The sequence below is a fragment of the Pararge aegeria genome, chromosome 1 (genome assembly GCF_905163445.1).
Source record: "Pararge aegeria chromosome 1, ilParAegt1.1, whole genome shotgun sequence".
NCBI lineage: Eukaryota > Metazoa > Arthropoda > Insecta > Lepidoptera > Nymphalidae > Pararge > Pararge aegeria.
The window spans coordinates 1,727,629-1,745,546 of NC_053180.1; the positions used below are offsets into that span (position 1 = coordinate 1,727,629).

At 36.7% G+C, this 17,918-nt stretch overlaps 1 protein-coding gene across 1 annotated transcript; it reads right to left on the reverse strand.

The window, feature by feature from the left end:
• Nucleotides 1–2,254: 2,254 nt before the first annotated feature.
• Nucleotides 2,255–17,605, reverse strand: LOC120626482 (pro-cathepsin H-like). Its single transcript, XM_039894013.1, has 13 exons — nt 17,539–17,605; nt 16,445–16,541; nt 15,292–15,394; nt 14,742–14,853; nt 13,127–13,253; nt 12,009–12,118; nt 11,761–11,851; nt 11,447–11,524; nt 10,561–10,787; nt 4,554–4,680; nt 3,631–3,736; nt 3,115–3,299; nt 2,255–2,591 (listed from the first exon to the last, which is right to left on the reverse strand). The coding sequence occupies exons 1-13, from the start codon at nt 17,603–17,605 to the stop codon at nt 2,411–2,413; spliced, it is 1,611 nt and encodes a 536-aa protein (XP_039749947.1). The 3' UTR covers nt 2,255–2,410.
• Nucleotides 17,606–17,918: the final 313 nt, after the last annotated feature.

The following is a 17,918-nucleotide window of genomic DNA, read 5'->3' on the forward strand; positions in this document are numbered from 1 at the left end:
TAATCCCAGATTAAAATATTTTAAACCATTTTCCCTAAGTGTCTACAAGAACAATACTTCCTTTTACAATCCCATCGTTCGCATGTGCCGCCTTTATAATGATTTAGTATCAAGTAATCATAATATTGACATTTTTAACAAAAGGATAAATATTTTTAAAAATCAAATTATTAAGCACTATTCCACATAATCTTTAGGGAAATAATATATATATTATTATTTAAGTGTTTCTTTTTTGTTTCAACTTTAATTTTATCTTTACTTTCTGTTTAATTTAATTCCAAGTTGTGTACACATACTTTGGGTTGTAGCTTAGAACAAAACTTGTTATTACTTATATTTAGATCTACTTTTAGTTATTACCTGTTTTGTGTACCTAATAACAATAAACAATAAACAATATATAGTTATACTCTTTTTTAAATCATATTTTAGATTATAATTTGTTTGAAAAACAGGCAAATTAACAGTGCAGCTTCGGCAAAATGTGTAAATCAAGAATTGTAGTCTTTGGACAACAGAACCTAAATAATGGTAGAATTACGTCCAGTAGGCGACTACTAATTAAATAAAAGCTGCACAGTTTTGCTAATTTCCATCAGTATATATGTATATATCTTAATCCTTAAAAAATAATAAACCTTTATTGCCATACTCTATTGTTAATACAAGAACTTACTTACTTATGACTAACAATATGGCAAATGGCCGCAAACTCAGCCTTATGCTGTGCATTGCCAACAATGCTCAGCGCTGATTTTCAGTCTGCTAAAGTATCAAACTGAGCAACAAACGCGTCGCCCGTTGAGTCATTATTATAAATAAGAGTTAAATTTTATTTAAAAAATTAAAATACACTCGTCATTTAAAAAGAAGACCTTAGTATAATTTATTTCAAGTTAAAACAGGAAATATGTAATAACTTTCTACTTCTGTTACTAAATCATCGAAATTGTTATAAATGTGTTTAACAAGTTGTTGAAACAGGTCCCAAAATTACCTGAAGAATAATTAAAAAAACTTAGACTCAACTACAAAACGGGCTTCTGTATTTTACGACGGCCTATGCATCATTAATTCATGTGCTCCTTGCTTTCGCACCTGGGTTTGTCAGTCAAAAAATTTAACTCTATTTACTTGTATCAGAGCATACAGTAGTATACATACTATGAATATTAAGCTTAATTTGCTATACTAAAATTAAGCTTAATTTATAATATCTTCAATTCTTATACTCCCTCTACCCACGTTTCGCTCCGAAACCGGAGCATCCTCAGGAGATGTTGACTTTACAATGAATAAATGTTAAGTTTTATTTTTCACTTATAGTTCCATTTTTGACTTTTTGACTTGGTTTTTGAACTCGGGCGGTCATTGGAAAGGATGGAGGGATTTTTAAGAATTGTCATTAGAATGAAAAAAAATAAGAAAAATAATTAAATTACACGTGTGGAATTTATTTACGCTAAGTATTTACAAAATATACATAGAATCAACGAATTTATTCGCTGCATACAATCGATACCTTTAAACAAAGCAAAAGTAATCAGATTTTCCGTTCATCATATCAACCCATCACCGGCCCACTACAGGCCGTAGTCCACCACGCTGGCCCAGTACGGATTGGTGGACTTCATAGCCTTTGAGAACGTTATGGAGAACTCTCGCAGGTACGCAGGTTTCGTCACGATGTTTTCCTTCACCGTTGAAGCAAGTGTTATTGCATTGAGTTCCTTAAAACGCACTTAGAAAAGTTACAGGTGCATGCTGGGATTCGAACTCGGCCCCACGAAAGTAGAGTCGAAGTCTTACTCACTGGGCTATCACCACTGATTCTGATATTTCGTTAGATACTCGAAAACGATAATGCGACTGCGAGAGTTCAAACTTCATACTGAGGGACTGAAAGCTCTATGTAGACACAAATGTAATTCAAAAAGCACATATATACTAGGTATAGGTTTATATGCGAAGCGCCATCTAGTTATAATACTGGGAACCAGTTAATTGAAGATAACCGTCACCCGATGAAGAAGCGTAGATAGAAAATCTAACACTTGGCAACCTGTACCTACCCTTAGGTACTCACGCGCAACCAACTAGTCGTTTCCGAGTATTTAAATACTTCAACGAGTAAAATGGATATTTACATCGTTTTAAAACTCAATATTGCCTATGAATCTTCAGTTAGGGCATTTGGCAGAACGTTTGCTAAGTTAAAATAACAAGTACGTAAATAAAATAGAAACACATGTGACATTAAACGCATTTTACTTTGACGCTATATTACGCTATATACTAACGATTGCGGGCCAGCGAATCTTGTACTAAGGCTACTGAAACTGATCTAGAGCTAAGTCGGTGTTGAATCGATATGATGTGCGAAGGTTATAGGAATATACATCGGTGTCTAGACAATAGGATAGAAGGCGCCCTCCAACAAGTGGCAGTTGTTTTCTGTGGCCGAGAACAGAATGTAGCCGTCCTCGCCGTAGTCCTCTCCCCACGAGTTCTTGACGATCCAGTAGTCCACGCCGTCCCTCACTCCGTAGCCGACTACCACTACGCCGTGGTTTGGAGAGTCATCGTTACTATATTCAAAAAAATACATTTTGAATGTAAAACTTCTTAGGTGGTTAAATCTTATACTAATATATAAGAAACACAAACAACGAAATATTACTTCACATGCTTTATAGGTACATGATGTACTGTCTCTGTGACTTATCTGTGAAACAGAAAACCTTCTAGTTTTTGAGTAAAAGACTGCCATAGTTTTACTGAAAGAAATCAGATACAGTACTAAAATCAGGTGACTCTTGCAACTTTATAGGTACTATGGCGCGTGTCGGTCGTTTATCTTCAATAGGGTTGTCATAAATAAACACTTAAAATGGTTTGAATTAGTTTGTAAGGAAAAATAAATATAGTTATTTTTATTTAATATCTTTGCAGGGCGATTCCTTATGAAATATACTTATGCACCTTTCAACAGTATGTCGTAATTCAGTTACACGTTGTATACTGGCTGCAACTGAAGTGAACGAAAACATTTATTTCTTCGCTGATTATTATTGCTATACGAACGTTTTCCTACCATGGACAGTAACTTACCATGTAGGATCGAAGAAGATTCCATTATTATAATTCATGACTCGTTCGTTGGCGTTGATAGCCACAGTCACGGGCCCGTACTTGTACAGCGCCACCTTCATGGCATTGACGCTGAGGGGGGGCACGGCGGCGAAGCCTCTGATGTTGTAGAATTTTGTCATGTTCTCGAGTTTGCATCTACCCATCTGAAAACATCGAAATTAATGAATATATAATCAAACAAACATCTTTTATTCGATCAACCATCGAGGGAAATACATATACGAGTATGTCTAGTGGGAGTCTTTGGGCGTGGCTAGCTAATCTCAGTTAATTATTATTAAAATACGAGTACCAATAAATTTCATAAAATATCTGGCATAAACCACTTTGCATGTTGGATGTTCTGTGAATTGTAGAAATGTACTTGTTTATTACCAATGCGGTGTGGTTTTATAATATAGTCATATTTGCGAAGACCGACCTCAGTGAAGAGCACGGAATCTAAATCTGCTACTTAGCTGTTTAAGGATTTACCTCGTCTAAATATAATCCATATTCCATTTGTGTCGGGAGGCCGTGTTTGAGGATGTATCTGAAAGCACCGTCCACTGTGCCCCCGGAACAGCCCATGTTGTCGAAACTAAACAAATAATAATTGTTTTTATTGTTCTTTGTTGCCTTTATACGCAAAGTTTTAAATGAGTTATACAGGATAATTTTGTAACCACTGCGGATTTGTTTTTTTTTTGGTGATTCGGTATCGCTAATAGAACATGTTTTTTTTTACCATATCCGAGCATAAAATAAGCAAATCATGGCTACTCATAATAGGTACCTAAATGTATCTACCTAAATTAATAATAGCCCTTAGGCTGCATCATCACTTACCCCCAGGTGAGATTGCAGTCATGGGCTAACTTGTAGCGGATTAAAAACAATACATCGTAATGTGTGGCATGCATAGGAAAGTAATGGGTTTTTCAATTTTAATTGTTTAAGTTATTATTATGCTTTATTTTATGGAATTACCGCTGCGACGTTAGGACCGAGTGCGAGAACGTTGATCGCAAGTTAACAGCTGAGAGCTATGGTGCCCATAATTGTCTTTTCCGGGGACTAATATTTTGAAACCGTTGATTTCTGTATTGTTAAGTAAAACATAAGAATAAAAATATATATGTTCATAAATTTGGTTCATGTATGACATATTAAAATATCCGCACTGAAAAAAAAAATATCCTGTATAAAGTCCCTTGATGATATGTAGTTTGAATTATTTATTAACTATTTTTCTATTTTAAATGGGAGAGTCTTTTCTCTGTGACAAACATTTTGTCAAGATTGAGAATTTTAAAAAGAGGCTTTTAAACATCCTCCGCTAGTTTAAAAAAATGCTCTTGAGGATTTTTTAAGAACACGCAAAGTTTAGTATCATTTGCTTCAATACTAAATCTTACCCCCAAGCACAGTCCACCATAGACTGTTCTGAGAGATCAAGATCCCTGCCTCCGTTGCTGCGAGCGAGAGCTCCCTCCACAGCCGCAGTTGTTGAGAATGCCCAGCACGATCCGCACGTTGCCTGATCTGACAATTAATAATGTTCATTTTTATTTAAAAACCCCCGTCTTTTAGTAGATTAACTAGTTAAATAATGTACACTATATTAGCAGCGTTATTCCTGGAATAAAACGCTTATTAAATACTTACCTAAATTCGAAGCTTAATTGATTGAGATAGCACTTCCGTTTCCGCTTACTTCCATTCTCTTTCTAAGTGATTATATGGCTCTCTTTCGCACATCCTCCCCTCTTTCCTCACCACAGGGGGGGCTCGTGTGATCAGCGCTCGAGCAACTTGTTCATTGCGGTGAAAATCAACAGGCAGAAATTATCTTAAGCTTCGAATTTAGGTAAGTATTTAATAAGCGTTTTATTTCAGGAAAAACGCTGCTATTAAATGACTTGACCGTAAATTCGAAGCTTAACTGATTGAGACGTGTTTGTTATCGCCTGGTGGTGTAAAACGTCAATGTGAGAAAGAATGAATTAATCGCTTCAACATTAAATTAAATTTAAAACAATTTAATTAATTCTTCTTAATCCAGTCTATGGATTAAAAATACAGAGAAACTTTAAGGATAATAATTATTATGAACGCATATTTTGTAAATCAAATACATATAGGATGTGCAAAAGTATACTTTTATTGATGAGAGAAACTTTCATTACAATCTGATTGTATACACTGTAATACATTAACAAATCAGAAAAGACCAAACTAAAAACATGTTTCCTTTAATTCGAAATTCACATTAGTTAACAATAGAATCAGATTTGGCAGCAGCTGGTCTAACCTGCCGCTTGTAAAATTTTCGAAATGTGCTTTCAGCTCTCCAATTGCCTCTAGCCAAAATGTTATCAATGGGAAGATCTTGAGACCAATTTCCATTCCAAGTCGGGGAGACTCCAGAAGTCCAGAAAACTCTGTTCCACCGAGGAACTACCACAAGGAAAATTCCGGAGGCCCGGTTGAGGTGTGCAAGAACTCTTGGTATCAGACAAGGTGGTGGAAATATCCAGGCTAACGGGTAGTTCCAGTCGATCGAGAATGCGTCGTGACAAATCGCCTGCTTGTCGTTCAAATCTATCGATACATAGTTGGCAACTACATGTGCTGTCTGCGATGCAAAAAGATCTATCCCCGGGGACCCCGAATTTTCTGAATATCATCTCCGTGCATAGAGGTACCAGGTGCCATTCCGCAGCCTTTTGATACCGAGAAAGACGATCGGCAAGAATATTCAATTTCCCTGGTAAATGAAAATCTTTTAGAACGATATTGTGCTCGTCCAGTACCCCGAATACCTTTTTCGTTATGACTGTCAGGGGTTTTGATATTGTCCCTCCCTCGTTGCGTAGGTAAGCAACTACCGTTCTGCTGTCGCACTGTACAAGTACTGTAGTATCTTGCAGGAGCTGATAATGGCCTTGTTGGACTTTGAATATTGCAAGCATTTATTTTTGGTTGCAGTGCACCTTAGCCTCCAGCTTGTTCCATGGTCCTGACAGTGACCAACTGTCCAGCTGGGCGCCCCAAGCTAGATCGGAAGCATCTGCGGTTAGGAAATGAGTATGTGGTGCGATGTGAATCGGTGATGAGGTCCGGTAATTCTGTAGCCACCATTTCAAATCCATTTGTGCCTCTGCTGGTATGACATACAACTTTTTTGAGGTTTTTTGAATTGAATTTAAGAGATCTAGTAAGCTCCGATGGTCCAGCCTGCCCTTTGGGACTGCAAAACTGGCAAAATTTAGATGGCCGACCAGACTTTGAAGGCACTTTAACCCCACTTTGTTTTCCCTCAAAATGCTTGACACCTTGGTCAACAAACTGTGATACTTCTCTGATGGTAATCGTTTTTAGTTGAGCCAAGGTTCCCAATTAATGCCAAGGTATACTAGATTCGTTTGATTGTTGAGCTCGTATTTTTTGAAATTCACCTGCCAACCTAGGTACTGTAGTCTCTCTACTACCACTTAAACCTGCGTTCTGAGAATGTTTACACTTTGATGGGCTAACAGAAAATCGTGCAAATATACAACGATACGAATGCCTTTTTCTCGTAAAGTCTGAGCGATCCAATTGGTCATTGATGCGAATACCTTCGGAGCTGTGCTCAAACCAAACGGTAGACATGTCATTTGAAGTAATTCTCCGTTGTAGATTAGTCTGAGGAACCGTCTTTGGGACCTGGTTATAGCTAAATGGTAATAGGCCTGAGAAAGGTCTATCTTGCATAGCTAATCTCGGGGTTGCAGAAAATCTGGTATTCGATAAAAATTTATTAGTTTGAACCGATCTGTGAAAACAAACTCGTTTAGGGCTCTCAAATTGAAAATTGGACGGTAGAAACCGTCGCTTTTCGACACAAGGAACATTGTTAACAAAAAGCTTGGGGATGAATCTGCGACTTCGAGAACACCTTGTATTTTCATTTGATTTATAAGAATAGTCATATCTGATGAAATTGGAGTGACGAAGGCACTCTTTTTTACGTTTGGTGCCTACATAGGAGGCCTCTGGAGAAAAGGTATACGATAATTTTTTATATTTTGCCTTTTAATATTTTGTTAAGGAATTTCGGAGCGCCTAATTCCTCCCAATGTTGGATAAACTGAATTAACTGGCCTGCCTTGAACTCGGTGCTCACGCGACTCGAGTCACAACTTATGCTTTTTAAAATTTTCATTCTTAGAGAAACCTGTAAATGCACTCTGATTTCTGGCTGATCGATTTTGTCGTCCAGCTCTAGATCGAAAGGAACCTCTACTACTGGATGCCCCTCTTCGATTAGAATTGTTACCAACGTTTCCCTGAGGATATTGATAATAGTAATGACTCCCCTGCGGAGGAGCATTATGTAATGGATGTGCATTTTGCGCATGCCAGTGCATAGGTACTGTGCCCTGTGAAGGGCCATTGTAAGTGACCGCCCCCTGCGGAGGGTGGTTATTAGATAAAGCTCTGCTAGATCCAGCTTTAGAAACTGATCTGTCAGAAGGTTTAAGTGGTAAGAATGCTTTCTTAACGCCACCGATCTTTTCGAGAGCCGAAGTAAAAGAATCTGCATTAAAAAGATTTCGGCATGAAGGTGGAACTTTACGCAAAGACGTTTTAATAAGCGGATCTCGTATAAATTTCGTTATGCCATCACGTCTCATTTGAATTATCTCGGCTCTATGGCCGCATAGTAATTGCAAAAGGTCGGATGATACTTTATGTACATCGCCTTTTAAAAATAAATCAATAATTTTTTCTTGTAAATTATCAAAATTTAAATCTTGTTCTTCTTTTGCCCATGTCAAAAAACTTTTTATCGTTTCTTGCAAAACTTTCCTTAGTTTTAATAAACAGAAGGTTTGGGCAGCATAAGCCTTATCGGCTTGGGCTAAGTATCGGGTTGACTCATAGGCTTTAATTTCTTCATTAACCTCTAACTCTACAAAACCAGGAGAATGACTATATAATTTTTGTGTGTTGGCATAACGAACTTCACACCACTCCCTGTTATCAAAGTGCTGAACAGTATTAAGAATTTTTAAAAAATCACTTGGTGCTTTTGGAACTGAAGGTTCCTTAAGTTTAGTCTCAATTGAAAAAGTAATGGGGTCTTTTGCAATTTGACTACTACTCGCCGATATATCTTTATCATCAAAAAACAATTCGCGGCTTAAATTTAAATCAATACACGATTCATTACAGCTATCGTTAGAATTCGGGGCAACACCTTTATTAATACTATGAGCAACTAAATTACGAAGTTCACCCACTTCCTTGAACAGTTTGCCAAACCTATCGTCTGAGCGTCGAGAACGCTTTGATTTCTTATGACGATGTCGCCGTTGACGCTTTCGTTTTCGACCCGTCGACCCACTAGAGCTCGAGGAGCTACTCGAGCTGCTTGATGAGCTACTATGCGATTTGCGGCGAGATGGGCCCGCATTCTCATCATCAAGAACGATTTCGTTTTCCATTGCCTAATACAAAAAAATCATTAAAACCGTATTTAAAGGAAGGTTATCTTCAGTTTAAAATAAAGCGAAGCCAAGGAAAGAAAAGATAAAATCTAAGAATGTTTTTATTTGAAGGTAGAATTTTAATAAAATCAAACAATAACGATTGCCCGTATTGTTTTAGGTTCGTAAAAATAAAAATGTATGCGGGTATGCATATTAACGTGACTACGACTGTAATCTAAAGTGAATAATTTAATTTCACGGTACAGATAATCGTATTCACAAAGGAGAAATCGACTGTGAATGCTGCATCTTGTTGATAAAAATTAAACAGGCATATAATTCATTAATCTAAATGAACAGTAAAACTGTTACAAAATAAATTATAAAAGGTTAAACACTTACGTGAAGTAATCGTCGATCACTGTTTCCTTTTTATATTTAGTACTTACAATATTAATAACACTGAATTAATATTTATTAGGTAATGTATAATGGTTCGTCAACGAACCTTGCGCAGCGGAAATAAAAACGCCAATGAACGAGTTGCTCGAGCGCTGATCGCACGAGCCCCCCCCCCCCGGTGGTGAGGAAAGAGGGGAGGATGTGCGAAAGAGAGGCATATAAACCCTTAGAAAGAGAAGGGAAGTAAGCGGAAATGGAAGTGCTATCTCAATCAGTTAAGCTTCGAATTTACTGTCAAGTCATTTAATTAGCACATTATTTTACTAGTACAAAAGGCCTGTCTTTCAAGGCGTGCCTTTCATTTGATACGCATATTAAGGGAGTTAATAAAAAAAAGGTAATTCTCTATCTGGTGCCGTCCAACTTGGTTTCAAAATGTGTCGTAGTATTCTACTAATGCCCTTAATACAAGCCCTTAGCCCGGAGAAAGTTCCCCGGGTTTGAAGTGAGACATGCGCGGGGTGTTTTCACTGCTTTTGCAAACAATGTACTGTATGCAATAATGGCTGAATAAGGGTTCTGTATGATCTTAATTCTGTGCCAAATAATATACTTACATGTTGCCGTTGCCGTCTTTTAGTAAATTCAAAGTCAAAGTCAAAAATATCTTTATTCACGGGCGTAGGCCCGTAGGTGGCACTTTTGATGCGTACATAAGAATTACACGGTAGTGAGATGATGGCGATAACCACATTCGTGTAACCACAATTTAAAACTAAAGCTACGAGGGTTCCTAACGCGTCCTGGTCTAAGAAGAAGAAGCCCACAAAAAACTTAGCCGGGTGTTTTTTTTTTCACCATCTCACAATGTCATTTAAAATTATTAAAAGAGCAACCTGGTTAGAGCAATAATTCACACCCAAGCTTTTTTATCGATTACGTAGTCCTTTATACTATAATAGGACTTTTCTATAAGCTTACGTTTAATACAAACTATGAACTTTTTAAGAGACATCTCCAAGATGTCAATGGGTAGTATACTGTAGAATTGTTTGCAATTTCCTTTAAACGAATTATGAATTTTATGTAACCTAGTATATTACACTGTAAGTTTATTCTTACTTCTAATGTTTAAATTATTGCAGTCACATTTTTTCTTAAATTTAGAAATGTTTTCATGAACGTACATTAAATTTTCAAATATATGCTGTAATTATTTTAAAATCTTTAAATTTATCTCTCAATGACTCTCTCGGACCCATTTTGTAGATCGAACGAACAGCCCTCTTCTGCAGCACGAAAATAGTGCTAATATCAGCAGCATTACCCCAAAGTATAATTCCACATGACATAATGCTGTGAAAGTAACTAAAATATACCAGTCTAGCAGTTTCTACGTCGGTCATATGGCGTATCTTCTTTACCGCATAGGCAGTAGTAGGTTGGCACGTTAATTATATCTCTCGTCAGGTGATTAAACTTTGACTCCTGTCTTCGAAGCTTAAACCTCTAATCACCGCTGAGCGGAAACATGCTTACTTACTTTTAACGGAGGTGATGTAACCCTCGATCCTCATATCAAAGTTCTCCGGCAACTCCTGGACCAGCTGGTCAACCTCTTCTTCGGTGTGCGGGAAGGGCACGGTCCCTACGAGCTCGACTGCAGGTCTGGTGGCCCGCAAGCGAGCCAACTCGTTGTCAGTCCAGTCAGAGAACTTGTTTAAGACCATCTTGTAACTCAGATTTTGTTTATTGTGCTCAACGACGTTTCTGAAATGGTGGAAGTTTTCCTTCGACTCACAGTCCAATACAAACAGTAGCAGAAATCATGCCCTGTTTTTTTAATTTAGTAATGGCCATTAAAAACGTAATTTCACACACACAAACAGCCCCCTCTCTAATAGGAGTGAGGTCTGGAATTTCGAGAGTCGCAAATATGATGAACATAACAATATTTTCTAATTCATATTCAAAATTCCAAAAAATATTGGAAGAATTCTGATGTGAATCCCAATTTCCTGAACTCAGATTGGATCAGTCATCAGTGAGATCCAGCTGATTATGAAAGCTGATCCAGAGAAAAACTAAGAATCTCTTCCTCTTGTCCTTAGAATTTCAAGCACGCCACGTAATTGGGAACCTGTGCAGCCTAGTTTGTTTGTTGGCTAATGGCCGTCCGTGTATTTTTGGAGTAAGACAATAATAATGCTAATCATATATGCATTTTATGTGGGGTCAGCACAATATGACCTACTCAAGCTTGAAAATATTTGATTATTATTTTGAGTTGATTTTATTTTGATATTTTTGCACGACTAACTAACGTCAATCGACTAACCTTACCTAACGACTAACCTAACCTAACGTCAATTATCTTTGGAAATGGAGCAAAACTAAAATGTGCAATCGAAATTTACAATTATATTTACCTCCAATTCTTCATAAATATTTGCTTTCGCATCTCATGTTCATCGTTTTCATAGTTTTTACCATGGCGAATAATGTAACTGTAACAAAAATAATAACTGTAGGTAGTGTTAAAGACAAAAAGAGGAAGAGGACGACAGACATTTTATTTAGTGGAACAAATAAAATGAAAGGTTGGGTTGAGACTTATAAAGAGGTTAAAGAAAAAGTAAAGGATAGAGAAGATTGGAGACAGCTTAACAGATAAGAGCTGAAAGGCTCTGAAGTAGAAGAAGAAGAATAAAAAATGCCGTGTCTTATAATCAAAAATATTCACCTAGTAAACGCATCTTCGACCTCAGTTGGCAGAGCATGTAATTGTTCCATCAAATCAGATGACATTACTTCTGTCTCATTGCAAGATTCCTCTGAAAACAGGAACACAAAAACTAAAAGGGTTGCTTACATTAAAGGTGATCGGTCGAAGCGACAACAGACTTTGCGCTTTTTTTTCTCTTAATATCTGTCAGAAACACGTGAATTTGCAAGCAGACTAAGTGACTAATAAGATCGGGGTCCCCTCACCTAGAGAATAATCCAGCTCATCGAGCTCGGGTTTGCCCAAGTCGTAGAACCGCGACACCTTGTGACTCGAGAGCGTACCAGTCCAAAGGTTGCTTGCTTTGATTTCTTTCCTATAAACAATTTAGGAAGTCCATTATCTTGATAATAAAGTTGTAGAGACTGTTTTTTTTTGCTAGAACTCTCTGTTATCTGGAACTATCAATCGGAATTGTTAGAAATGTATCCCAAATAACTATTGCTTTATAAAAAGGTTTTCTGCAATTGCTAGTCCAATTTTTGAGAAACGAGAATACATAAATATGTGTGTGTGTGTGCGAAAACACTAGATATTCATATCATTACACTACACATTACACTAGATATTAATATTCATTATCATTACTTCGAGATACAATAATTAGTAGCGACATTAATTTGTATTTATTTATTTATTAACGATAATATGTATTTTAGAGCTTTGTAAGTTTACTATATTTAACATAAATATATTAGTATAATAATGTATTGGTTTAGTTTATATACTTATTCGCATGTATGTTTATATTATACACCACCTGCCTGTCCATTTTTCAATATCTCCCTAACCTAAAGGTTGTCTGCAAGAGATCGCTTTTTAGCGATTAGACCGTCTTTTCATGCAAACCTAGATTTAAGTTTAATAATTTTATGTCATAATTTTAAGTTAGTAGTGTACAATAAAGGATATGTATGTACGAGTATGTATGTACCATACTCGCACATACATATGTGTTTCTTCAATTGATAGCCCAATTCTTAATAAAGGATATATGTGTTTTTTACTTTTTTGAATTATAACTAATAAATAAATATTTATATTCTTAAAAAAACTTGGTGCCTATAACATGAATAGTAGAATTTAATGTTTTGTCAGTGGAAGAATCTTTCAAATATTAGAGCGTGATAAAATCATCATCATCAATCCAACCAATTGACGTCCAATGGACATAGATCTTTTAAGGCAGTTCCACAATCCACGGTCCTGGGCCGCTAGCCTCCAGCGGCTCCCCGCGATTCGCCTGATGTCCTCTGTCCGCCTCGTTGGGATAAAATACTGAATAACTATTCCAATATTATTCCACGTTAGGATATCTACTCACAGCACAGGGATGTCGAATCCTTCTTCATTCCGGAACACTATCAACGTAATCTCTGTTTTCTCCTTATCTTCTTCAATGTCTAAATACTTCCAAACATCCACAAGCTTGTCGTTGTAAGTTTCTTGTCCTGGGGATTATTATCACTTTTTCGATTACAATAAATTCAAAATTCAAATTCAAAATTTCTTTATTCATGTAGGCCTATCACTGGCACTTATGAAGCGTTCATACATATTTGTTTACATAATTGTAACGGGATGGTGATAACTTCGTACGCCAACTTAAATCTAAAGCTACGAGGGTTCCAAACGCGCCCTGGTCTAAGAAGAGCCCACAACAAACTTAGCCGGGTATTTTTTTTTTGTTATCACCATCATCTCACCATCACCATCAGTTCATTTATATTAAGCTATGAAGCTAGAGCAATTCAAACCCAAGCTTTTTTATCGTTTAAGTAATCCTTAATATTGTAATAGGATTTGTTCTGTACTTTTTCTGTGCTTTATCAAATTTACTGATCCTTTGGAATACCCCTTCTTCTTAACAAATCCGTATATCCACTCCGTTATTACATTACATTGCTGTGTTCCGGTCTAAAAGGTGTGGGTCCCGGTGTAATTACAGGCTCATGAGGCTTAACACCTACGCCTCAGGTTGTTGGACAAAGGGCGGTTCGCTGCAGGATTTCATGCATGCCCTGCGATGGATTGTTTGTTTTTTTATTCCACTACAACTTAGCCCTTGTCTGCAATCTCACTTTTTGGTAAGTGATGATGCAGTCTAATATTCTAGCGGGCTAACCTGCTAGGTAGAATGGTAGTCATACCCCCTAATCGGTTTCTACACGACATCGCAACGGAACACTACATCGCTTAGCGGCACGTCACTGTCGTTAGGGTGGTAACCAGCCACGGCCAAAGTCTCCCACCAGACCAGACCAGATAAAATTCAGAAGTAATAAATTCCCAAAATTGCCCCTGCCGGGAATCGAACCCCGGACCTTTTACTTAAATTCATAGCGCTCACGGTTGCGCCAGGGAGGTCGTCTTGTTGTTATAGGCGATGGTTTTTCAGTGACCTTCAATTGACGAATCTGCTTGAACCATAAATGCCTACTAATATTATAAATGTGAAAGTTTGTTTGTTTGTCCGTCCTTTACGCCCTAACTAAGCAACCAATCATCTTTATTTTTGGCATAGTGTCAGTTGAAAGGACAAACAGCAACATAGGCTACACATTCCTCTACAAACATGTTTACTCCAGGAAACAAACGGTTCCCAAGGGATTTTTAAAAAATCGTAGTATTGTCGGACTAAGATCGCGGGCATATATCATTTGACATTCGAGCATGACATTTAACGAAGCACTCAGGGCTACTGAAGACAGCGCCTCTCACGTATAAGCAGAAGGTGTTAGAAGTTAAAAGGCAATACAAAAAAAAATAAAAACAATAGCATAACCCTATCACGACAATCGTGAGCTGGGACTTATTCAGAGCAAAAGTCGCATAAACAAGGTCTAACTACGAGTATGTCAGAGGATAACTGAGTGCAAAACATTTAAAAAAAAAGGGAAAAAAAGTTCGCAGGCAACATCTATTCAAAAAAAAATTACCTTCAAAAGTGTAACCTTCAACTTCTGGCAAAAAGTTGGTGACCTCCGTCTGACCAATCTCTTCCCGACACTGATCCACATTGGTGACTTCTTCTGTCGTCACAGGGTTAATCTAAATACATACAAAATATCGCCTTGTTGTTTTTTTTTTATTTATTTAGTTAAAGAATTTTTAAAGTAGACTTATATCTCCTTAGTTCAGCGAATAGTGACATAGTCTTTCTTCCCCTATTTAACACTTTGGGATAGTATTTTTTAAATAATCTCGTTATTTACTATTTTATTATAACCCAATAACATTTTCTCATCTAAGTAATTCAAAAATTGCGGACTTTCATATATGCTTTCATCCCTTCTATTAAGTCCTCTTGGGAGTAAAAATTTTAAAAGTTTTATAACTTATAGACTCCTGCAAGAATATCTATAAAGGGCTATCTAATGCGAAAAAACCTTCAATAATCCGACTGTTTGTTGCGCTCCAAACATTTCTAGTACTTCAATATTAGTATAGACAGATCGATAAATAGTGGAAAGTGCTAAGCATACTCACAACATATTCTTTACCATAGTCGTCATCAGTCGCAGCGATATAGTAATGCTTTACAATGCCTCCGTAGTAGTCTATGCGAGACTTGTTGGCCTCTTTGCTGTACCTAAGAAAGAGAATTGTATCAGCATCATGAGTATACGCTTTTATAATATGATTCCTAAGGTAATTTTGGACCTACCAATGCATAAGTTTAAAGAATGTGCTAAAACACATTTATTACACCGAGTTTATTATACAATTGATGAATTTCTTAATGACAAGATTGCTTGGAAGCATCCGGCTCCGCTTTCATCTCTCACAAGATAGAAAAATAAATTTTTAAATGTAAATTGTTGATATTAGAAAAGAGCAACTGCTGAGTTTCTTTCCGGCTTCTTCTCGGTAGAATCTGCCTTCCGAACCGGTGGTAGAGTCACTACACACAGACAGACCTGACGTTCCAAAAGTGCTTATATTAGGCCTACTTGAAATAAATGAATTTTGAATTTTTACACCTCTTCACGTTGGCCAATATACAACGTGTAGCCGAACTACGAAATACTGTTGAAGGGTGCATGAGTATATTTCACAAGGAATCACCCTGTGAAAATATTAAATTAAAGAAGCATATTTATTTTTCCATACAAACTCATTCAAAACATACTAAGTGCTTACTTATAACAACCCTATTGAATATAAAAGACCGACACGCGCATTAATTTTGCATGTGATGTTAGGGCTGTATCAGATTTATTTCAGTGAAAACTATGGCAGTGCTTTACTCAAAAACAATCAGCGTTTCAGTCTCATAGATAAGTAAGTCTCAGAGACAGTAAATAATGTACCTTTCAAGCCTGCTAAGTGATAAATCGGTTTTCATTTACACGTTGTAAGACAACTTATGACTTATGACGGTTCTCTGGAAAAGAGGAAGCTTGTTCCATGGGACAAAGCGCGCTTTTGTGGGACGAATCATTATAGCAGGTTACGGGTCTCCTGACACATTGAGAAGGGTATGCCAAAGTACATCGCTCCCTAAATGCCGGGTTTGTTTGTCCTTCCTTTACACCCTAACCAACAGCTCGTAATCTGTTATGAAGAATACTATAAGTAAAGCAGAATAGTAAAAGCTTGTTATCTATAATCTCACTCCTGCAGAATAGTAAAAACTCACCATATCTCAAAAGGTTTAATAATTCCAGACAGAATATTCATCGTATCGCCTTTCATGTGGTAAACCTCTGGCCATATCACAGCTTTTTGCTCCACATCTACAAATAAAATTAGAATAAACAATGCATTCAAATAAAAACCTTTTTTTAACATCGAAGTTACTAAAAAAGTTATGAAATTCATAATGGTAAGATGCTTGGTAAATTATATGAATAATTGTTAAATTATAAAACTAGAATAAAAAAGGGACTGCTGAGTTTCTTGCCTGCTACTTCTCTGACAAATCTATCTGCGATCTGAATCGGTGGTAGAGCCAAATGTCAATGTGTAATTCATAATGTATTAAATCTTAGAACTCCACACCAAACAGATTCGCCAATGTACTCTCTACGCACGTTTCGCTCCAAAACCGGAGCATCCCTAGGAAATGTTTACTTTATATTGACTATGGTGGATTTCTGGCCGGTTCTTCGCTGTAGAATCTATTTGTCTTTCAAACCGATGGTAAAGCCAAAAGAGAAACTAGAATCAATTCAAATTTAAAAATATCTTTCTTTCGAACCGGTGGTAGAGTCACTACAAACTATTTTGGAAAAGAGCTACAGCTGGATTTCTTGCTTCTAGGATTGTCTCTTGCTTGAAGATATGCTCTTCTTGAAGATATCTCACTTCCAAACCAGTGGATGTCAATATAAACGAATTTTGAAGTTTGTTTTTAAATTGTTTGCTTTGTAACCCATACCTACTGTACACCTATTGCAACTGGAATAGCACAATGTTGAAATCGAAATCAGCTTAAACAATGATAAAATGATCATGATCCGTATTTATATAAATGATGAGATTGATTTTGGTTTAAGCTTATAAAACCTGAACCGATAATTACTACGAAATTAAATAAACTCTTAATGGCTGAAGAGATATTATATGCGAGGGAAGTGACTGGAGACTTATGTTAGAAGATGGAAGATGTCGAACGTTCTGTGAAACTAGCATACTTTAAGGCATGTAGCGTTAAAAAGTAAAACAGTCGCTGGGTCTGCTAGGTACCATTGTATGTTTCTGAAACCCTAGTATAACGAATAGATTTCTCACCTAAAGTATAAGTAAAACCGGGATCTAAAGCTGAGACTAAAACTAAAACTAAGTACAAGGATGCCATCCTATCGAATATTGAAGCGGAATCCAATATCTTTGCTATTTTATACAAAATGTTTATCTCATTATAATGGTTAACTGGTTAAAGAGGTTTATGCATTTACCAACTTATTTAGCTCATTATGTTTAGGAAAAAAATTTCTGTGGAACCCAATTAACACATAAGTAAAGGTAATAATTGGAGTTACAAATCTATCCTTTGTTTAATTAAGACCTTATTTTTCCGTTTCTTGCATTCAGTAAAACATTTTTGACAGTTGGTAACCGCCACTGGTAGTCAACTGTTAATCTGATCCGTATAAAATTAATATGACTCA

Coding starts and splice junctions, on each gene's coding strand:
- LOC120626482 (XM_039894013.1), bottom strand. CDS start 17,605: ATGGCATCCTTGTACTTAGTTTTAGTTTTAGTCTCAGCTTTAGATCCC. Junction 12,119..13,126: donor GGATTCGACATCCCTGTGCT/GTGAGTAGATAT, acceptor AATTGTTTATAG/GAAAGAAATCAAAGCAAGCA. Junction 2,592..3,114: donor ATCTTCTTCGATCCTACATG/GTAAGTTACTGT, acceptor TTTTGAATATAG/TAACGATGACTCTCCAAACC.